Source organism: Carcharodon carcharias, chromosome X (assembly GCF_017639515.1).
Source record: "Carcharodon carcharias isolate sCarCar2 chromosome X, sCarCar2.pri, whole genome shotgun sequence".
Lineage (NCBI taxonomy): Eukaryota > Metazoa > Chordata > Chondrichthyes > Lamniformes > Lamnidae > Carcharodon > Carcharodon carcharias.
In genome coordinates, this window is record NC_054507.1 from 7,130,377 (window position 1) to 7,153,972 (window position 23,596).

The 23,596-nt window shown below is 45.2% G+C and overlaps 2 protein-coding genes across 4 annotated transcripts in view; one reads left to right on the forward strand and one right to left on the reverse strand.

Moving 5' to 3' along the window:
- Positions 1-23,596, forward strand: part of LOC121273201 (insulin-like growth factor-binding protein 5) — a 633,250-nt gene that overhangs the window by 54,385 nt on the left and 555,269 nt on the right. The window lies entirely within an intron of this gene.
- smarcc2 (SWI/SNF related, matrix associated, actin dependent regulator of chromatin, subfamily c, member 2) overlaps positions 1-23,596 on the reverse strand; it is a 129,127-nt gene that overhangs the window by 12,825 nt on the left and 92,706 nt on the right. For 2 of the 3 annotated variants that reach the window (XM_041180193.1, XM_041180191.1), the window contains exons 17-23: positions 20,779-21,037; positions 10,812-10,973; positions 10,159-10,220; positions 8,297-8,423; positions 6,463-6,629; positions 1,247-1,381; positions 785-1,124 (exon numbers count right to left, since the gene is read on the reverse strand). In XM_041180193.1, the coding sequence (XP_041036127.1) occupies positions 785-1,124; positions 1,247-1,381; positions 6,463-6,629; positions 8,297-8,423; positions 10,159-10,220; positions 10,812-10,973; positions 20,779-21,037 (1,252 nt within the window). The remainder of the gene's footprint in view (positions 1-784; positions 1,125-1,246; positions 1,382-6,462; positions 6,630-8,296; positions 8,424-10,158; positions 10,221-10,811; positions 10,974-20,778; positions 21,038-23,596) is intronic. The other variant, XM_041180192.1, reaches the window with a different exon arrangement.

Here is a 23,596-nt window from a genome sequence, read left to right on the forward strand (position 1 = left end):
TTAGTCCTAGCTATGTTGTTGGTACACAGGTAGACATGGCAACTGGATCCTTTCCCTGCCACTTCAGCCCCAAAGAGAAGTCCTTAACCCTGCCGCAGGGCAGGCAACACAGCCTTGGTGGCTCACGCTCTTGGCTGCAGAGAACATTATCTATATTAGTACCTAAGTACACTGTCCTGAGGAGAGCTACATTCCTTTTCACTCCCCCACTTCAATGGCTTTCTGTACCACAGTCAGTTCGTTCATCCTCCCTGCAGCCCCTGCTCTCGTCCACACATGCTATAAGAATCCCGAATACATTAGAGCAATCAGTGACTGGGACACTGTACAAGGATCCAGTGCAATCAATGACTGAGACCCTGTCCCAGGATCCAGTGTAATCAGTGACTAGGTCACTGTACAAGGATCCAATGTAATCAGTGACTGGAACACTGTACAAGGATCCAATGTAATCAGTCACTGCGACATTGTACAAGGCTCCAGTGTAATCAATGACTGGAACACTGTACAAGGATCCAGTGTAATCAGTGACCGGAACACTGTGCAAGGGTCCAGTGTAATCAATGACTGGGACACTGTACAAGGCTCCAGTGCGATCAATCACTGCAACACTGCACAAGAATCTAGTGTAATCAGTGACTGGGACACTGTACCAGGGCCTTGTCTGATATCAGCTAAATTAGTGTTTTGAACTGCTCCCCAACTTGATGGCCTTTAGCTTCCCCACCATGGGATAGAATATCTTTTAAGCATCTGGCATATTCCATGCTGCTCTGACGCTTACCGTGAGGAAGAACTGCAGGTTGAGCCGGTTGCTGCTGTTGGTGTGGTTGCTGCGTTGGTGGTGTCTGCTGTTGTTGTGGAATGGATTGTCCTATGGAATCACCTGAACCCTGGTTCACAGTCCCCTGTTGAACTGCAGCAGGTGGTACTGGCTGCACTGATGTAGGAATGATGGCTGGTGGCTGACTGGCTTGGGGGCCAGACGGGAGCTGATGCTGCTGTTGCTGCTGTTGATGCATTTGTTGAAAGTGCTGTTGCCGTGCTCTCATCTCAGCATACTTCAGCTGCTCCATGTGAAAGGCCTGTCTATCTGAGAGGAGCTGTTGTCTCTGGTATTCCAGCTGTCATGTTGAAAACATAATGAAAGGAATAATCAGAGTAAATTATGGACACACGTCCAACTGACATTGTAAACAACCTCTTATCATTGCTCTATGTAGATCCAGTTAACACAGCTACTCACTGCCTCTCTTTCTCTGTCCATAATGGTCTCAAGTTCTTCAAAATGCCGGAGTTTGATTTCAAGTTTCTTCATCTGTGTTTCGACAAGCAGAGCCACCAGTGACTTGATTTTCCGCTCCTCCACTGCTGCAAGGTGCTGAAAAAGAGGCAAAATTCAGTTACATGGTACTTCCCTACGCTAACACCACTGTAAGAGCACCAGCAGGTCTGCAGCAGTTCGAGAAGGCCAACCACCGCCTTGCTCACGGACAATAAAAGTTCTGTGACCAGCCGTGTCCAAATCCTGAGAACAAATTTTTAAAAAAATCATCATCCCTGTATTCACTGATCTACTTTGGCACCTAGTTGGACAACACCTCCATTTTAAAATTCTAATCCTTGTTTTAAATCCCTCAGTGGTCTCTGTAATCTCCCACAGCCCACTCGGAAAATCTGCACTGCTCTAACTCTGGCCTCTATTCCACCCCCCGATTTTAATCATCCCACCAGTGGTGGCTGTGTCTCCAGTTATTTAGACCCTAAGCTCTGGAATCCTCTCCCTAAACCTCTCTGTCTCGCTATCTCACTTTACTCCTTTAAGATGCTCCTTGCAACCTACCTGTTTGACCAAGCTTCTGGTCATCTGTCCAAAAATCTCCTAATATGGCTCAGTGTCAAATTTTATCTGATAATGCTCCTTTCAAATGCTTGGGATACTTTACTACATTAAAGGCACTATATAAATGCAAGTTATTGTTATGGAGCACATCACCAGTGGAGGACATGGTTCTGTTCCAAACCATACTTTTGATTTGAGTAGAACCAAAGCAGGGCTGTTAGTTTGCTTATTCCGGTGACACGGGTGTGAAATATGTACTATTTTGCTACTTCAGGTTTAAATTTCTAGTGGTGGTAGATAAAGCAAGCAAAGTTCAGTATCATGAGTCATACATGACTATTTCTGAATTGTCCCAGGCCCAAGACCAAGTCTACAGTTAGCTTCTTTACTTCAAGAGGCCATTTGGAAATGGATACATGTACCTTATTTTCAGCCTTATAATACAACAAGGGCTACATAACTGAACCCCAGCTGAAGAAAAGCTGCAGGCTTTTCCCAGCTGTTCAAGGAACACATCCTTTTAGCTGGGCACAAACAACGATACAATGGCACAGCCCCAGGGATCTAAGAGAAATGTAAGCAGACATCTCCACTGTCAGTTTGTCTGCAGACAACAGAACCCGACCAACTTAGGTAACATTTTTCAAAGGAAGACTTTTTAACAATTTAAAAATAAATCCGAGAATGTAAAATTTATTTCGAGATCAGGCAAAAGAAAGAGCCTGTCCACCCACTGGGGAGTCATGCAACAACAATACCTCACCATTTGCCACAATCCTTTGATTGCCATAACACATCGAACGTTCCTCAGCTACGGTATTATAATGGTTTGTTAGTGGATCAGTAAACCAGAGGGCTGGAAAAATAAGCCAGAGCTCAAACTGCACCACAGCACTTTGGGAATTTGAAGTCAGCACATTTTTTTACATTAAATAATTTTGGAATAAAAAGCTAGTATCAGTAATGGTGACCGTGAGGCTATTGGAAAACTGTTTAAAGACCCAACTGGTTTGCTCATGAACTTTAGGGAAGGAAAATTTTCATCTTTACCCAACCTGACCAATAAGTGACACCACATGGACAGCATCGTTTGTAACTTTTAACTGACGCCTGACAGACCTCAGATACTGAAGTGGACAATATCCTGGCCTGGGCTGACAAGTGGAAAGTAACATTTGGGCCATACAAGTGCCAGGCAATGACCATCTCCAACAAGACAGAATCTAACCATCACCACTTGACATTCAAAGGCATTACCATCGCTGGGCCCCTCAATATTAGCATTCGGATGGTTTCCATTAACCAGAAATTGAGCTGGATTCGCCATATAAATACTGTGGCTACAAGAGCAGGTCAGGGGCTGGGAATACTTGCAGAGAGTAACCCACTTCCTGACTCCCCAAATCCAGTCAACCATCTACAAGGCACAAGTCAGGAGTGTGATGGAATACTCTCCACTTGCCTGGATGAGTGCAGCTCCTACAATACTCAAGAAGTCGAGGACAAACAGCCCACTTGATCAGCACCCCATCCACCACCTTAAACATTCACTCCCTCCACCGCTGGTGCACAGCAGTGGCAGTGTACAAATGGCACAATTTCTCTCCCAATCACGACCTGTCCCATTTAACACAAATTATAACCCGTCAATCTCCCGATCACTGTCCCATTTAACACAAACTATAACCCCTCAATCTCACTGATCACTGTCCCATTTAACACACACTATAGCCCTTCAATCTCCCGATCACTTTCCCAATTAACACACACTATAACCCCTCAATCTCCCGATCACTGTCCCATTTAACACACACTATAACCCCTCAATCTCCCGATCACTGTCCCAATTAACACAAACTATAACCCCTCAATCTCACTGATCGTTGTCCCAATTAACACAAACTATAACCCCTCAATCTCACTGATCATTGTCCCATTTAACACACACTATAACCCCTCAATCTCCCGATCACTGTCCCAATTAACACAAACTATAACCCCTCAATCTCACTGATCATTGTCCCAATTAACACAAACTATAACCCCTCAATCTCACTGATCATTGTCCCAATTAACACAAACTATAACCCCTCAATCTCACTGATCATTGTCCCAATTAACACAAACTATAACCCCTCAATCTCACTGATCATTGTCCCAATTAACACAAACTATAACCCGTCAATCTCTAGATCACTGTCCCAATTAACACACACTGTCACCCCTCAATCCCCAGATCACTGTCCCATTTAACATAAACTATAAACCCTCAATCTCACTGATCACCGTCCCATTTAACACACACTGTAACCCCTGAATTTCACCAATCACTGTCCCATTTAACACCCACTATAACCTCTCAATCTCACTGATCACTGTCCCATTTAATACCCACTATAATCCCTCAATCTCATTGATCACTGTCCCATTTAACACACACTATAGCCCCTCAATCTCCTGATCACTTTCCCAATTAAGACACACTGTAACCCCTCAATCTCCCGATCACTGTCCCATTTAACACAAACTATAAACCCTCAAACTCCTGATCACTGTCCCAATTAACACACACTGTAACCCCTCAATCTCCCGATCACTGTCCCATTTAACACAAACTATAAACCCTCAAACTCCTGATCACTGTCCCAATTAACACAAACTATAGCCCCTCAATCTCACTGATCACTGTCCCATTTAACACACACTATAACTCCTGAATTTCACTGATCACTGTCCCATTTAACACTCACTATAACCCCTCAATCTCATGATCACTGTCTCATTTAACACACACTATAACCCCTCAATCTCCCTATCATTCTGTCCCATTGAACAAACACTGTAACCCCTGAATTTCACCCATTTCACAAGCATCTCCAGCCCTGAATCCCGTTTAGAATTGTATCATTTAGCTTATTTTCTCATTTTTCTCCCAAAATGTATGGCCTCACACTTTTCTGCATTGAATTTCGTCTTCCATGTTTGCACCCGCTCCATGAGCCTGTTCATGTCTTCTTGTACTCTCATATTATTTTCCTCACTATTTACGAAACTTCCAAGTTTTGCGCAATCAGCAAATTTGAAAATCATGCCCTGGAGCCCCCCAAGTCCAAGTCCTTGATATATATCAAAAACAGCGATGGTCTTTGTACACAACTTCGGGGAGCTCCATTATATAACCTCGCTAATGTCCAATAAGCAGCCATTCACCACTAAGCAGTTGATACAACACAGGAATCCTGGTCTTTTTCAATTGAGGTAGAAAATTCCTAAGCCAGGAAGCTATTGCCAAACCTATCTAAGTCACTCGGTCAGCCCCAGCTGTGTTAGCTATGGCTCTGTTGGTAGCCCTCTTGCCTCTGAGTTACAAGGTTCTGGGTCAAGCCACACTCCAGGGCTTGAGGACAAAAATCAAGGCTGACACTGCAGTGCAGTGCTGAGGAAGTACTGCATCTCAGAGGTGCTGTCTTTCAGAAAGTGGCTCCATCTGCCTGTTCAGGTGGATGTAAAAGACCTATCGGCTCTATTTCGAAGAAGAGTACAGGAGTTCTAAAAAATGTTGTTATCTGGTCATTCTGACATTGCTGTTTTGTGGGAGTTTGCTGATTGCAAATTGGCTGCCATGTTTCCAACATTGGCTACAACTTCAAAAGTACTTCATTGCCTGTAAAGCACTTTGAGACAACTGGTAGTCATGAAAAGTATTATTTAAATACAAGTCTTTGTGTGCAGTTTTGGTCTCCTTATCTAAGAAAGGACATACTTGATATAGAGGAAGTGCAGTGAAGATTCACCAGACTGTTTCCTGGGATGGCAGGATTGTTGTGAGAGGAGAGATTGGGCTGACTAGGCCTGTATTCACTGGAGTTTAGAAGAATGAGAGGAGATCTCATTGAAACATATAAAATTCTGACAGGGCTGGACAGACTGGATGCAGGGATGATGTTTCCTCTGGCTGGGGAGTCTAGAACAAGGGGTCACAATCTCAGGATACAGAGTAGGCCATTTAGGACTGAGATGAGGGGAAATTTCTTCACTCAGAGGGTGGTGAACCTGTGGAATTCTCAACCTCAGAAGGCTGTGGAGGCCAAGTCACTGAATATATTTAAGAAGGAAATAGATAGATTTCTGTACTCTAAAGGTCTCAAGGGATATGGGGAAAGAGCGGGAGTACGGTGTTGAGATAGAGGATCATATTGAATGGGGGAGCAGGCTGAAAGGGCTGAATGGCCTACTCCTGCTCCTAGTTTCTATGTTTCTTTTTTTCCAGGTGGAGCACAGTGTCCTATTCTGCGTATCAGACTATAGGAAGAATATGAATGTTTTGAAAAGGGTACAGAAGAGAAAGAATTGCAGAGGTATGGGGAAAGAGCAAGGGTGTGGGACTAAGTGGATTGGTCTTCCAAAGAGCCAGTGCAGATTTGACAGACTGAATTGTCTCCTCCTCTGAGGACTATTCTATGGTTTTATCATGGATTCGGTTTAACTTCAGTATAAACAGATCATGGACTCTCAGGTCCATTATATTTAAATATTCAAAGTCTAACGTTATTATTTAAGCTTAATTTGTATGGGAATCAAATCGAGCTGATCAAACCGTTTTCTGATCTGATCCTTACCTTTGCTTTGACTGCAGCTGCAGCTAGTGCAGCTGCTGCTGCTGTGGACAGATTACCTTCACCAATATCTCTCTCCAGTTTTGTTTTCTTATCTGTTTCAGACTCTCCATCCTTCTTTGCTCCATCCTCCTGGAATTCTTTATTCTCTTTCTCCCTTTCTGTCTCTGCTGGAATTAACCACAAAAAGAGGAGGATGACTGAACACTGTTTTGATGTAACTCTTTAATCTTGCTGCAATTCTTCTGCGTTAAATTTCTCTCCTTTCTCCCCTCTGCACCCACTCTAAACTCGTCTTGCTCATGAGGCCTGTCACTTGCTCCCACAAGTGCTGACCACCCAACCTGGTTTCATTCTTATCGATCTAATCGTAACCAGAGTGTCTCCAGCAACGGCTTCTCTTCCCACTCCTGAGCTGTTGCCTCTCGAGTCCTGCAAGAATCTATTGCTGGCCCTTGGTGACATCATCTGCAGACACAGGGTCAGTTTCCATATGTCCACTGATGACACCCAACCCCTTTCACTCCACCACTTCTCTCAAACTCTTCCTTGGCCCATGCCAGCTAACACTGCAAATTATCCCCTTTCCTCAGGTATTGCCCCACTTACTGTCAAGACCACTGCTCATCATTTCCCTCCTCAAGAAAAACCCTTCCCCCTCTAGTTTTGCAAACTACTGCCCGATCTTCCCTTCCTCTCCAATGTTCTTGAATGCATTGTCGCCTCCCTAACCTGTGCTCATCTGTCCTGAAGCTCCCATATTTGAAACTAGTCTGCCTAAAACAGTCCTAAAAAGTTACAACCTATATAACTTGTCTTCCTTGTCCTTCTCAATCTCTGCAGCTTTTGACATGGTTGACCAAAGCAACCTCTACCAATGTTCCATTATCCAGCTGGGTGGGGCTGTATTCACCTGGTTTCATTCTTATCGATCTAATCGTAACCAGAGTGTTTCCAGCAACGGCTTCTCTTCCCACTCCTGAGCTGTTGCCTCTCGAATCCTGCAAGAATCTATTGCTGGCCCTTGGTGACATCATCTGCAGACACAGGGTCAGTTTCCATATGTCCACTGATGACACCCAACCCCTTTCACTCCACCACTTCTCTCAAACTCTCACACAAAAGCAAAGTACTGCAGATGCTGGAAATCTGAAATGAAAACAGAAAAAAACTGGTCCTACTCAGCATGTCAGGCAGCATCTGTGGAGACAGAAACAGGGTTAACACCTCAGACTGATGACCTTTCTGACCAGCATTTTCTGCTTTTATTTCCTCTTGATATCTCCTCGGCTCCTGTGCTGACAGACTGCTTGTCTGATATCCAGTCTTCAACAAAACACCATTTTCTCCAGTTAAACGTTGCGAAGACTAAAATGGTCCAACTTCCTAGTCTTCAACTCACATCACAAACTTTGTATCCTCGCCACTGATTCCATTCCCCTCTCCACCCACTGGCTCTGGCTCAGCCAGGTTGTTTATAATCTTGGCATTCTATTTGACCCGGAGCTGAGTTTCCATTTCCAACATAAAGACCATCTACTCCCACCTCTGGAACATCTGCCACCTCCACCCCACTTCATCTGATCAGCTGCCTCATCCATGCCGTTGTCATCTGCAGACTTGACTATAACCACACTCTCCTGGCCAGCCTTCCATCTTCCACCCAACACAAACTTGAGCTCATCTGAAACTTTGCTGTGAATGAGAGATGCCAACTCACATTGTTCTTATATACTGGCAGTTAAATAATACAATGGAACCCAGAAAGTAAAGCTGTATGATTCAAATGTTGCTCTCCCTAAAGGCCTGAATAGACTCAATAACTTGCTGAACCTACCGACTTCTACTTCAGCCTTTTCACTTTCTTTCTCTGGTTCACATTCTTTTGTTTTCTCTTCATCCTTTTTGGAAGAGTCCGGCTGTTTCTCTTTATTTTCTTCTTCCCCTGCTGCTTCCTTATTCTCCTAGGAACAAAGCAGCAATGTGAAAAGCAGACTCCGGAGCATGTGGCAGCAAAACAGGGTAAAAGATAATACATTCCTCCGCTGATATTTGGGAGTTCAGGAGCAATGATGCAACGCACGGCATCGTAAACAACTCGGGAAGTCGCAATTTGTTAACATGCGAATTCCGGGCGGATGATGGAACAAGAAACACAATTCGACTGACATCTCATCACAAAAGCAGCAAAAGCGCTTTGCTTTTCTGGGAGGCGAGGAGGAGATTGAAGGTAGCATTTCATTTTTTTGGATCATATTTATTATTGCTCCATATTTCAGGATGCTCCTGGTCTTGCAGATTCCATGGGACAGAATATTTGACCGTTGGCCATCACAGCTAAGCCTCCTGCCTCCACCTGATGTCTATGCACACTTGCTCTGGGAGAGAAATTTCGAGTGAGAACTCTGGCTGATTTCCCACACCCCCAACCAGGAACAGCAATGTCAGCTGCAGTGTATCAGCTGCTCAACACTGACTAACTGTTTTGAGTGCTTTCTGGACTGTAAAGCTTAGGTAATGCATTTCTCCCACTGAAGCATCGGGGGAGTTGTTATTCCGAACTTTTAGGAAGTCCAACTTTGCGATTCTGGCTTTCCCCAGCATAGAGAAGGATGATAACTAATCCAGTGCAGGCAAAAAAAGGATGAAAGTTCTCTCTTTCAAATACCTGCAAACTGAAGTGGGGACAGGTCAGGTCTGAGTCCAGGTCCTGTTGGTTAGAGTTCCCAGCAATAAACGACCTGAGCATCCATTACCAATTTGAATTCTTACCTGAAGGCAGGGCTGCTGTGGGGAATCAGCTACATTAAGGCCTGCTGATAACAGCTTAGGGACCAAACAACATTTATGCCACAGGCAGCAAGAAGTTTTTGGCTGCAAGGAACCAATCTTGTATTATTATGGCCGAGTCATTTGGGATTTGATGGTCACATCTGGAGCAATATGTACATAGGATCTCGTCGCAGTTTCATCGACAACTTGGTAAATATAGAGAGATAGTGAAATCAGTTTGTTGAGAGACAAGAAAGTGCAAATGACTCCACCAGAGCAAGGGCCAAAGGGAGCAGGTCTGGGTGTGGGTGAGGGGGAAGAGGAGGAGGAGGTCAAGGGGGGGGGGGGTGAAAGGAGGTCAAAGGGGGGGAAAGGAGGTCAAGGGGGGTGGAGGAGATCAACAAGGCGAAGGAGGTCAACGAGGCGAAGGAGATCAACGAGGCGAAGGAGATCAAAGGGAGGGTGAAGGAGGTCAAGGGGGGGTGAAGGAGGTCAAGGGGGGGTGAAGGAGGTCAACAAGGTGAAGGAGGTCAACGAGGCGAAGGAGATCAAGTGGGGGGAAAGAGGTCAAAGGGGGTGGGAAAGGAGGTCAAGGGGGGAAAGGAGGTGAAGGGGGGGAAAGGAGGTCAAGGGGGGAAAGGAGGTCAAGGGGGGAAAGGAGGTCAAGGGAGGAAGGAGGTCAAGGGGGGAAGGAGGTCAAGGGGGAAGGAGGTCAAGGGGGGAAGGAGGTCAAGGGGGGAAAGGAGGTCAAGGGGGGAAAGGAGGTCAAGGGGGGAAGGAGGTCAAGGGGGGAAGGAGGTCATGGGGGGAAGGAGGTCGGGGGGGGTGAAGGAAATCAAGGGGGGAGGAGGAGGTGGCGTGGAGGAGAAGAAGGAGTGAAAACAAAGCAGTAAGAAAGAGCACAACAGCATCCAAAAGCAGCTTTACCTTTGTTTCTTTTTTCTCTTCTGCTGGCTGGGAATCTGACTTCATTTCATCACTGCCCTCCTCTGAGAACCAGGAAGGAAAACAATATCATTTTACATATTCTCAGTCAGTCTACATCACAATATTATCTGCTTACGAGTTCTAGAAATCTCTTCAACTCATTGCAAAAGTCAGTAGAATGGAAATATCCTCCTTTATTGTTCTGGTCTCTTTCAAGCTTGCAGTGGGCCAGGGATGCAATTCTTAGTTGATTGAAATATTTCATACAAGTCATAAATGTCAATAAATGTCTCACACGTCCCATAGTGTGGAAAATGAGGAAGCAACTCGAGAGACTAATAGCATTTTGCGTTCTGCACATGAACTGTAGATGCTACTTCAATAGACCTATTGATCGAAATGACCAATGATTCTTTCTCCAGTTCTTAACTGGTTCTTTGAAAATCTGAACGTTATGCGAATATTTGGACTAAAATTTGTAAACTGACCCTGATGGGATTCTCTCTCAAGGGAATGATAATTTGCAAGGCATGTAAAGTGCTGAAAGATATGCTCAGTCTACTTGGATACAGCTAATTGCCAAAGCTAACAGGCTCACTGTGAAAGGTCCATTGCCTTCAGCTCCCCTGGCTCAACTCATCACATGTACTCACCCAACCGCTCTGGCTCATCTGGGGTGGTTCCTGCAATTCCACTGCTCTCCAGGCCATATGTTGGATCTGCCTTCCCAGTGACTTTAGCCGCATCTTCTACTTTCTTTACGTGAGCTTCTACCAGAGCCGAGGGGACCTCCTCCTTCATCTTCGAAAACTCCTCTGCAAAGTAAGCCCCAATCCATAATTAAAATAGAAGAGGTATAATGTACAGTGCCCTGCACACTTCCAGACATGAATTTCCTCTTCTCTATTTGTCGTATATGAGCAGGGGAAGAAGTCTCGTGAAACAGAACCATGAAACACACATTGAATGCGTCCGTAAAATAAAAGGAATCCTTTTCACAATCTTTTATTTGCCCAAGATTCAAGCAAACTTAAATATTTATTTTTTGATCAGAAAAGCTAATTCATTCCTATTTTCGGGATTTACTTCCAACTTCCAGGTGACAGAATCCCAGCTGGCCTAGTGTTTAACAGGAACAGTGGCATAGTGGTTATGCTACTGGACTAGTAATTCATGTTACTGGACTAGTAACTGCTGGAGATGTAACACTTGCCCCATTATCTCCTCCCTCCTCACCATCCAAGGCCCCAAACACACCTCCCAGGTAAGCAGTGATTTATTGCACTTCTTTCGGTCTTTATTAGTCTGCTGTATTCGCTGCTCACAATGTGGTCTCCTCTACACTGGGGAGACTAAATGCAGATTAGGCAATCGCTTTGCGGAACACCTTTGCTCAGTCCGCGAGCATGACTCCCACCTTCCAGTCACTTGCCATTTCAATTCATCACCTTGCTCTCATGCCCACACTTCTGTCCTCAGCCTGCTACAATGTTCCAGTGAAGCCCAAAGCAAGCTGGAGGAACAGCACCTCATCTTCCAGACAGCCACTTTACAGCCTTCTGGACTCAACATTGAGTTCAACAACTACAGACCATGAACTGTCCTCCATTTTGATTTTTTTTCCACACCAACCCCCACCCCCCCAAAGTGCCAGTCTGTATCTTGTTCTCATGCTTTCCTTTCAGAGAACGCTGACTCTTGTTCTGTTATTAACACATTCTGCTATCTGACTTTTGTGCCACTATTTACACCTGCTTTAGTCTTTAATACTATCATTACCACTTCCTTTTTTCTTGTGTCTGTGACATCTTTGCCATTTAACCTCTCCTGACCTCCAACCTTTCTCATACCTTTGATTTTGCTCCATCCCCTCTCTTCAACAGCATAAAGCCCATCATATACATTCCAATGAGTAAGAAAAAGTTCAAAGGATGGACCCACTGTCCGTGATTAACTAGAAAGGTTAAAGATATCAAACTTAAAGAGAAAGCGTATAACTGTGCATAGATAGGTGGAAGGCCAGAAAATTGGACAGAATATAAGGAACAGCAAAGAATGACTAAAATACTAACAAGGAGAGAAAAATTAGAGTATGAGAGAAAGCTAGCTAGAAATATAAAAACAGATAGTAAGAGTTTCTATAAATATTTAAAAAAGAAGAGTTAACAAAGTGAGCGGTGGTCCTATAGAAAGTGAGTCTGGAGAATTGATAATGGAAAACAAGATGGTGGCAGATGAATCGAACAGGCATTTTGCATCAGTTTTCACTATACAGGATACAAGTAACATCCCAGAAGCAGGTATAAACCAGGAACTGGAAGTGGGGAAGGAATTCGGGAAAATTACAATCACCAGAGAAGTGGCACTGAATAAATTGTTGGAGCTGCAGACTGACAAATCCCCGGATCCTGATGGACTTCATCCTAGTGTCTTAAAAGAAGTGTCCAGTGAGGCATTTGATGCATTGGTTTTAATTTTCTAAAACTCCCTAAATTCAGGGAAGGTCCCATTAGATTGGAAGATAGAATATGTAACTCCATTATTCAAAAACGGAGGGAGACAGAAAGCGGGAAACTACAGGCCAGTTAGCTTAACATCTGTCATTGAGAAATGTTAGAAGCTATTATTAAAGAAGTTATAGCAGGGTACTTGGATAAGCTCAAGGTCATCAGGCAGAGTCAACATGGTTTTGTGAAAGGGAAACCGTGTTTAACCAATTTATTGGAGTTATTTAAGAAGTAACATGTGCTGTGGATAAAGGGGAACCAGAGGATGTACTGTACTTAGATTTCCAGAAGGCATTCGATAAGATGCCACATCAAAGGTTATTGCAGAAAATAAAAGCTCATGGTGTAGGGGGTAACATATTGGCATGGACAGAAGATTGACTAGCTAACAGGAAGCAGAGAGGAAGCATTAATGGGTCTTTTTCAGGTTGGCAAGATGTAACGAGTGGTGTGTCACAGGGATCAGTGCTGGGACCTCAACTGTTTACAATTTATATAAATGACTTGAACGACGGGGACAGAGGTGGGAATCTGTGTTTGGAGCCAGAAGAAATGGGAGAGATACTAAATTAATACTTCTCATCAGTATTCACCAAAGAGAAGGACTTAGCGGTCGATTTGTCTAGGGAAGAGTGTGTAGATAGCTTGGATCATGTTGAGATCAAAAAAGAGGTGTTAGGCGAGTTGAAGAATATTAAGGTGGATAAGTCCCCAGGGCCAGATGGGATCTACCCCAGAGTACTGAGGGAGGCAAGGGAGGAGATTGCTGGGGCCTTGACAGAAATCTTTGTATCCTCACTGGCTATGGGTGAGGTCCCAGAGGACTGGAGAATGGCCAATGTTGTTCCATTGTTTAAGAAGGGTAGCAGGGATAATCCAGGAAATTACAGGCGGGTGAGCCTTACGTCAGTGGTAGGGAAATTATTGGAGAAGATTCTTCGTGACAGGATTTACTACCATTTAGAAGCAAATGGGCGTATTAGTGAGAGGCAGCATGGTTTTGTGAAGGGGAGGTCGTGTCTCAGTAACTTGATCGAGTTTTTCGAGGAAGTGACAAAGATGATCGACAATGGAAGGGCAGTGGATGTTATCTACATGGATTTCAGTAAGGCCTTTGACAAGGTCCCTCAAGGCAGACTGGTACAGAAGGTAAAGTCGCACGGGATCAGAGGTGAGCTGGCAAGATGGATACGGAATTGGCTTGGTCACAGAAGACAGAGGGTAGCAGTGGAAGGGTGCTTTTCTGAATGGAGAGCTGTGACTAGTGGAGTTCCGCAGGGATCAGTGCTGGGACCTTTGCTGTTTGTAGTATACGTAAATGATTTGGAGGAAAATGTAACTGGGCTAATTAGTAAGTTTGCAGACGACACTAAGGTTGGAGGAGTTGCAGATAGTGAAGAGGATTGTCAAAGGATACAACGGGATATAGATCAGTTGGAGACTTGGGCGGAGAAATGGCAGATGGAGTTTAATCCGGACAAATGCGAGGTAATAATGCATGTTGGAAGGTCTAATACAGGCAGGAATTATACAATAAATGGCAGAACCCTTAAGGGCATCAACAGGAGAGAGATCTGGGTGTACAGGTCCACAGGTCACTGAAAGTGGCAACGCAGTTGGATAAGGTAGTCAGGAAGGCATATGGTATGCTTGCCTTCATTGGCAGGGGTATTGAGTATAAAAGCTGGGAAGTCATGCTGCAGCTGTATAGAACCTTGGTTAGGCCACACTTGGAATATTGCGTGCAATTCTGGTCACCACATTACCAGAAGGATGTGGAGGCATTGGAGAGGGTGCAGAGGAGGTTTACCAGGATGCTGCCTGGTCTGGAGGTTATTAGGTATTAGGAGAGGTTGGAGAAACTCGGATTGTTCTCACTAGAGCGACGGAGATTGAGGGGCGACTTGATAGAAGTTTACAAAGTGATGAGTGGCATGGACAGAGTAGATAGTCAGAAGCTTTTTCCCAGGGTGGAAAAGTCAATTACTAGGGGACATAGATTTAAGGTGAGAGGAGAAAACTTTAGAGGAGATGTGCGGGGCAAGTTTTTTACGTAGAGGTTAGTGAGTGTCTGGAATTCACTGCCAGAGGAGGTGGTGGAAGCAGGTACGATAGTGGTGTTTAAGAGGCAGCTTGACAAATACATGAATAGGATGGGAATAGAGGGATCCGGACCCCGGAAGTGCAAAATGTTTTAGTTGACGGGCAATATGATCGGCGCAGGCTTGGAGGGCCTAAGGGCCTGTTCCTGTGCTGTACTTTTCTTTGTTCTTGTTCTTTGAAGGGATTGAGGGATAGTTGCCAAATTTGCTGATGACACAGATAGGAAAGTAAGTTGTGAAGAGGACATAAGGAGGCTGCAATGGGACAAAGATTGGTTAAGTGAGTGGGCAAAGATCTGGCAGTTGGAGTTCAATGTGGGAAAATGTGAGATTTTCCATTTTGACAGGAAGAATAAAAGAGAAGCATATTATCTAAATGGTGAGAGATTGCAGAGCCCTGAAGTGCAGAGGGATCTGGGTGTCCTAGTGCAGGAATCACAAAAAGCTAGTCTGCAGGTGCAGCAGGTAATTAGGAAAGCTAATTGAATGTTATCATTTATTGTGAGGGGAATTGATTACAAAAGTAGGGAGGTTATGCTTCAGTTGTACAGGGTACCAGTGAGACCACATCTGGAGTGCTGTGTACAGTTTTGGTCTCCTTATTTAAAGAAGGATGTAAATGCATTGGAAGCAGTTCAGAGAAGGTTTACCAGACTAATACCTGGAATGGGTGTTTTGGCTTATGGGGAAAGGTTGGACAGGCCAGGCTTGTATCCACTGGAGTTTAGAAGAGTAAGAGGCAACTTGATTGAAACATATAAGATCCTGAGGGATCTTGACAGGGTGGATGTGGAGAGGATGTTTCCTCTTGTGGGAGAATCTAGAATTAGGTGTCACTGTTTAAAAACAAGGGGTCGCCCATTCAAGACAGAGATCAGGTGAAATTTTTTCACTCAGAGGGTTGGGAGTCTTTGGAACTCTCTACCTAAAACGGTGGTGGAAGCAGAGTCTTTGAATGTTTTTAAGGCAGAGGTGGGTAGATTCTTGGTAAGCAAGGGGGTGATAGGTTATCAGTGGTAGGTGGGATGCAGATTTCAGGTTACTATCAGATCAGTCATGATATTACTAAATTACAGAGCAGGCTCAAGGGGCTGAATGGCCTACTCCTGCTCCTTGTTCGTGTATTTCTACCTCTATTCAGCTCTGAAGAAGTCATCTAGACTCGAAACATTAACTCTGTTTCTCCCTCCACAGATGCTGCCAGACCTGCTGAGTTTTTCCAGCACTTTCTGTTTTTATTTCAAATTTCCAGCATCTGCAATATTTTGATTTTATATTATATTAGTAATCCAGAGGCCTGGATTAATGATTTGGCGACATGAGTTCAAATCCCACATTGGCTGTTGGTTGAATTTAAATTCAATTAATGAATAAAACTGGAATTAAAAAAACTATTCCCAGTAACGATGGTCATGAAACTAATGGATTATTGTAAAAACCTATCTAGTTCATGAATATCCTTACCTGGTCTGGCCTAGACATGATTCCAGACCCCGCAAGGTGGTTGACTCTTAACTGCCCTCTGAATTTGGATTTTTTAGTCTGAGCATGTGCAGCATAATCTGATTTCCAGGATGGATCAGTACTGTTCAGCCAGCTATACTGATTTTTTTTTGTTAAGATTCTAGCAATTTGTGCTCGGGTTTTTCCAAAATTATTTGAAGAAAAGCTAGAGGGAAAATTGATTGCTTTGTTGGATTACCACCGTCTTACCATCACGCCCTATGACCTTACCAAGACCGTTCCATTCCTTGTGGCCCTCTCTTTTATAATACACCTATCCCCAGAATTGAAGTTTATCTTGAATGGCCTGATACCATGCCTTAGAGCTCTGAATTTTCTCACAGCCCTCAGGCCTTGATGAAAACTCTTCTCCCTACATGTAAAAAATGGAACTAATCATAATCCCCTTTAGGAGGACTACCGCCCTGCACAGAAGGTAACTTGGCTCTCCAGTCTGTGGCGCTTTTGACTCAGTACAGTAAAGAAAATTTGTAATTTCTTTAAAACATCTGTAGAATCTGTAACTGGCTGCGGTGCAACCACCATCTAATGCTGTGCAGCTAAATGAATCTGAGACTAATACATTCGTCACCAGACTAAAGCTTCTTGTGACTAGTACAATTCCCTCAGTCCAATCATTATCATCTTCAGCCTCCGAATTCTGTGTGTCAAGGGACACTTCAAGAACCCTGCTGTTCTGCTTTGGGTAGCTTATTGTGTAAGGCTATTTTAAATCACACCTGAATCCCCTGTTAACTGTTCCCCAGGCATTCCTGGGGCTCATTCGCCTGCCATTGCTTCACCTTTAGGCAACTGTCCTCTGTTACCATGCTAAACTTCTGACAGCCAATGGGTGGAGGAGGATACCAGAAGTCAATTACTCAGTTTTGGATTTATTCACAAAGTGAGACAATACAAATGCATAACTTCTAACTCTACTCACTCCAGTGTCATAATTGTCTCTTTATATGCGCTCAAGTAATCATCCAATCAATGCCCTCTCCTCGTGTATATACTTACTTTAGTTACGTTGTCGATGTTACTTGTATAAATTAACAGGTAGAAACAGAATGCATATGGATTAAAAGAAAGGATAGGAAGTGATTTGTCACATTATTAGACTAAAAGACACCAAGCATTGGAAAAGAGGTGGAGAGATAAATGTGTAGACAAATTTATAAAATTAGTAAACCCTCAAAATCATAATTTCAACTAGACGCAAATAAACTGACAGGGAGAGGGAGCAAAAGGGGAGAGGAGGAAGGAGTTTTTACAGTATGCTGCAAGAATTCTTTCTAACCCAATTTGTAAGAAGGACCTGTCCCAGTGCTATCAGATCCCACCACCAAACCCCAGTGCTACCAAATCCCACCATCATTCCCAGTGCTGCCAAATCCTGGATCATCTCCCACTCCTACCAAACCGCAGGATTATCCCCCAGTGCTGCCAAATCCCAGGGTCAACCCCCAGTGCTATTAGATCCCACAATCATCTGTAAGTGCAATCAAACCCCTGTACCATCCCCCAGCGCTACTAAACCCCTGAATCATCCCCCAGTGTTACTAAACCCCTGGATCATCCCCCAGTGCTACTAAACCCCTGGATCATCCCCCAGTGTTACTAAGCCCCTGGATCATCCCCCAGCGTTACTAAACCCCTGGATCATCATCCAGCGCTACTAAACCCCTGAATCATCCCCCAGTGCTACTAAACCCCTGGATCATCCCCCAGCGCTACTAAATCCCTGGATCATCCCCCAGTGCTACTAAACCCCTGGATCATCCCCAGCATTACTAAACCCCTGGATCATCCCCCAGTGCTACTAAACCCCTGGATCATCCCCCAGCGCTACTAAACCCCTGGATCATCCCCCAGCGTTACTAAACCCCTGGATCATCCCCCAGTGCTACTAAACCCCTGGATCATCCCCCAGCGCTTCTAAACCCCTGGATCACCCCCCAGTGCTACTAAACCCCTGGATCATCATCCAGCGCTACTAAACCCCTGAATCATCCCCGAGCGCTTCTAAACCCCTGAATCATCATCCAGCGCTACTAAACCCCTGAATCATCCCCCAGTGCTACTAAACCCCTGGATCATCCCCCAGCGCTACTAAACCCCTGGATCATCCCCAGCGTTACTAAACCCCTGGATCATCCCCCAGTGCTACTATACCACTAGATTATCCCCCAGTGCTACTAAACCCCTGAATCATCCCCCAGTGCTACTAAACCCCTGGATTATCCCCCAGTGCTACTAAACCACTGGATCCCCCAGTGCTACTAAACCCCTGGATCATCCCCCAGCGCTTCTAAACCCCTGGATCATCCCCCAGTGCTACTAAACCCCTGGATCATCCCCCAGTGCTACTTAACCCCTGGATCATCCCACAGTGCTACTAAACCCCTGGATCATCCCACAGTGCTACTAAACCCCTGGATCATCCCCCAGCACTACTAAAACCCTGAATCATCCCCCAGTGCTACTAAACCACTGGATCATCCCCCAGCGCTACTAAACCCCTGGATCATCCCCCAGTGCTACTAAACCCCCGGATCATCCCCCAGTGCTACTAAACCCCCGAATCATCCCCCAGGGCTACTAAACCACTGGATCATCCCCCAGTGCTACTAAACCACTGGATCATCCCCCAGTGCTACTAAACCCCTGGATCATCCCCCAGTGCTACTAAACCCCTGGATCATCCCCCAGTGCTACTAAACCCCTGGATCATCCCCCAGCACTACCAAACACCAGGATCATTCCTGCAGTGCTACCAGATCCCAGGATTATTCCCCAGTGCAACCAGATCCCAGGATTATCCCCCCAGTGTTACCAGATCCCACAATCATCCCCCAATGCTACCAGATCCCAGGATCATTCCCCAGTGCCACCAAACCCCAGGATCATTCCCCAGTGCTACCAGATCCCAGGATTATCCCCCAGTGCTACCAGATCCCAGGATTATCCCCCAGTGCTACCAGATCCCAGGATCATCCCCCGGTGCCACCAGATCCCAGGATCACCCCCAGTGCTACCAGGTCCCAAGATCATCCCCCAGTGCTTCCAAATCCCTGGATCGCCCCCCCTGTGCTGCCAAACCCCAGGATCATCCCCCAGTGCTACCAGATCCCAGGATCATCCTCCAGTGCTATCAGATTCCAGGATCATACCCCACTGCTACCAGGTCCCAGGATCATCCCCAGTGCTATCAGATGCCAGGAACATCCCCCTGTGCTACCAGATCCCAGGATCATCCCCAGTGCTATCAGGTCCCAGGATCATCCCCCAGTGCTACCAGATCCCAAGATCATACCCATGTGCTACCAGATCCCAGGATTATCCCCCAGTGCTATCAGATCCCGTGATCATCCCCAGTGCTATCAGGTCCCAGGATCATCCCCCAGTGCTACCAGATCCCAGGATCATCCCCCAGTGCTACCAGATCCCAGGATCATCCTCCAGTGCTACCAGATCCCAGGATCATCCCCCAGTGCTACCAGAGCTCAGGATCATCCTAAGTGCTACCAAATCCCATCATCATCTCCAAGTGCCACTAAATCCCAGGATCATCCCCCAGTGCTACCAAATCTCAGGATCATCCTCCAGTGCTACCAAACCCCTGGATTAACCCCAAGTGCTATCAGGTCCCAGGATCATCCCCCAGTGCTACCAGATCCCAGGATCATCCCCCAGTGCTATCAGATCCCAGGATCATCCCCCAGTGCTCCCATATCCCAGGATCATCCCCCAGTGTAACCATATCCCAGGATCATTCCTGCAGTGCTATCAGATCCCAGGATCATCCCCCAGTGTTACCATATCCCAGGATCATCCCCAGTGCTCCCATATCCCAGGATCATCCCCCAGTGCAACCATATCCCAGCATCACCCCCCAGTGATACCATATCCCAGGATCATCCCCCAATGCTACCAGATCCCAGGATCATTCCTGCAGTGCTATCAGATCCAAGAATCATCTCCCAGTGCTACCAGATCCCAGGATCATCCCACAGTGTTAGCATATCCCAGGATCACCCCCCAGTGCCACCAGATCCCAGGATCATTCCTGCAGTGCTATCAGTTCCAAGAATCATCTCCCAGTGCTACCAAATCCCAGGATCATCCCCCAGTGCTACCATATCCCAGGATCAACGCCCAGTGCTACCAGATCCCAGGATCATCCCCAATGCTACCAGATCCCAGGATCACCCCCAACACAACCAGATCCCAGGATCACCCCCCAGTGCTACTAGATCCCAGGATCATACCCCAGTGCTACCAGATCCCAGGATCATCCCTCAGTGCTACCAAACCCCTGGATTATCCCCCAGTGCTAGCAGATCCCCGGATCATCCCCAAGTGCATCTATAATAAATCTAACTCTCCTGTGTATATTCTGATCAATACAATCTTATCTATATTACATCTAACTCTCCTATGTATGATACAATCAGCATATCCTGGCTTTAAATACAAACCTGAAATTGGAACGTAAATCATCTTACCTAATGCAGATTTTGCAGCTGCTGATGCCACTCGTGGGTCAACAACTGATGCCAGGAATGCCACAGTGCTCATGACTGGATTTCCAGACTGGCTGAATGGAATTGGCTGATAAGCCAATGGGCCGAGTGAGGCTTCGGAATCTTCAAGGTATGGATCTTCTATTGGTAAACGTAAGAAATGCAATATACATTCATCCTGTGTGCGACTGCCTACATGTTCTGAGACTTTATTCCAATCATCCTTATACATCTCCAGTGCCTGTGGGATAAAAAGAGAAGTGAAAATGAATCAAAAGGTGTTCAAAAGGACAATGGGTTAGAACCACTATCCTTTTATATTTCAGACATCGGGCCCATATAGAGGAATGAATACTGGATTGCTGGTATGGTTTCTGCAGCTCAGATTCTAGCCAGGCAGAGCCAGGTTTAAATTGCTTGGCTCCTTCTGGCTGGAACCCGAATTGTCTTGTCAGTAGACAGTTCTGAAAATGCCTGGACCACAAATTTGGCAGCTTGATGCCAATGGGTAGAAATTTAAATGTTTAGAGAGTGCAGAGGAGAGTCAAAACCAGGATGTGAGACACCTTCCTTCAGGGGTTTGTGTTCCACAGTTAGATCAAAGCCTGACCCTGACTCTAGAAGGCTGTGGGCAGTACTCCACCTCTCCCTACTGCCAGCACACAATCAGGAGAATTAAGATACCAAGAGGCTTGAGGGAGATGCATCAGGTGACTCATAGGAGAAGAAGAGGAAAGATCAGAGTAGGATGATGCACCATGTATATCTGTTAATCACTCATGCAGCAACTATACTAATGACAAAGCTACATATCTGCAGTCTGGACAGTATAAACTTTAGATTGGAGTGAATGCAGAAGCACACACTTTCCACGTTCTATGAATTTACCATGACTGTTTGGCGGAGAATGTGCCAGGTTTTAGCTTTGACATTAATGTAGTTGCTGCATGAGTGATTTACAGATATACAAAGAACCAGGGAAGGAGTTACATTTTTAACAGTCTGCAGAGGAACCCCAATACACAAAGGAAGCGAGGATAGACCAGCTTTCTCTCAATCACCGTGACTGCTGTCACTGAGAACCTGAGACCACTGACTGGGGACTGTGTATGGAAAGAGCAAGATTAACTCACACTAGACACACCCAATTGAGCAGATCAATAGTTATCCAGTTGGGTGCCCACTGGGGACCGGGCTAGAGAAAGATCTGATGACGCAGCTTCCCCTCACCGTGTCTGTCATTATATAAACCCTTTGAGGGGCTGGTTGGAGCATGAGGATATGCAGAGAGTGGAACAAGACCTGGCAGTGACTTTATTGTCAGAGCACCATCTCATGATCCGGCAATCAAAGAGCCAAGGGCACCACCATGCCTGCACCCAACAGTAACCTACCACCAGTTAGAAAGCACATAGACAGTCTTAAGTTATCCAGTAAGACAAACATACCTTATCATGTCATCAGATTCATGTCATTTATTGCGAGGGGAATTGAACACAAAAGTAGGGAGGTTATGTTTCAGTTATACAGAGCACTAGTGAGACCACATCTGGAGTACTGTGTACAGTATTGATCACCTTATTTAAAGAAGGATGTAAATGTGGTGGAAGCAGTTCAGAGAAGGTTTACCAGACTAATACCTGGAATGGGTGGGTTGTCTTATGGCGAAAGGTTGGACAGGCCAGGCTTGTATCCACTGGAGTTTAGAAGAGTAAGAGGCATCTTGATTGAAACATATAAGATCCTGAAGGGTCTTGACAGGGTGGATGTGGAGAGGAGGTTTCCTCCTGTGGGAGAATCTAGAACGGGGGTGGGGGTGGGGGGGTCACTGTTTAAAAATAAGGGGTCGCCCATTTAAAACAGAGATAAGGCAAAATTTTTTTCTCTCGGAGGGTTGTGAGTCTTTGGAACTCTCTTCCTGAAAAGGTGGTGGAAGCAGAATCTTTAAATATTTTTAAGGCAGAGGTGGGTAGATTCTTGGTGAGCAAGGGGGTGATAGGTTATTGGGGGGGGGGTGGGATGCAGATTTGAGATTACTATCAGATCAGTCATGATCTTATTAAATGGCAGAGTAGGGGCTGAATGGCCTACTGCTGCTCCTTGTTCAAATGTTTGTATGTCATAAGGCTTAGATAACATGTTTTTGAGATAAACAGCGTGAAATGAATCTTGATCTTTTTTAACCTACTGACTGTGGACAGTGTTTGCTAGCGGGTAGGGTGGTGGAAAGTGGAAAGTGAGAAGTTTTGGGAGAGGGCAGATAGATAATTCAGCTCCAGTAGAAGGCATGCGTGGTCTATTTTGGGGGAACAATTGTGTGACTTTGATATCAGAACTGTGAGGTGTTGATTGACCGAGGGGCTGACCGAGCTTTTGTTTCGAAAAGGTAAGGTACACAGTTGGCGCTGAGAAGGAATGTACCTGCATTTGATCAGGCAGAATCAGTTCTAATTAACCAAGTTCAGAGCAGCATAACAGTTAGGAATATGGCCAGGGATCAAAGAGCTAGGCTAGCACTATAGCCAATTTCCTGATCCATGCTGCTGGTGCAACCTCATAAAAGTGGCAATTTGATACCTTCAACTAGCGGTCAATTGATGGCCAAATCCAACATTGAAAGAAAGAGAATCTGTATCATCTAAATGCGTATGCTTGGCCAATTTTATCAAGACTGGTATCTTCTCCCTGAGGGACTGGCACATAATAATATTCATTAAATTAAATCCTATCAACTGTAAGCCAGGAGAAACAAGAGATAATAATTCACAAAATTACTTTTTTATATTCGCTCAGGCATTGT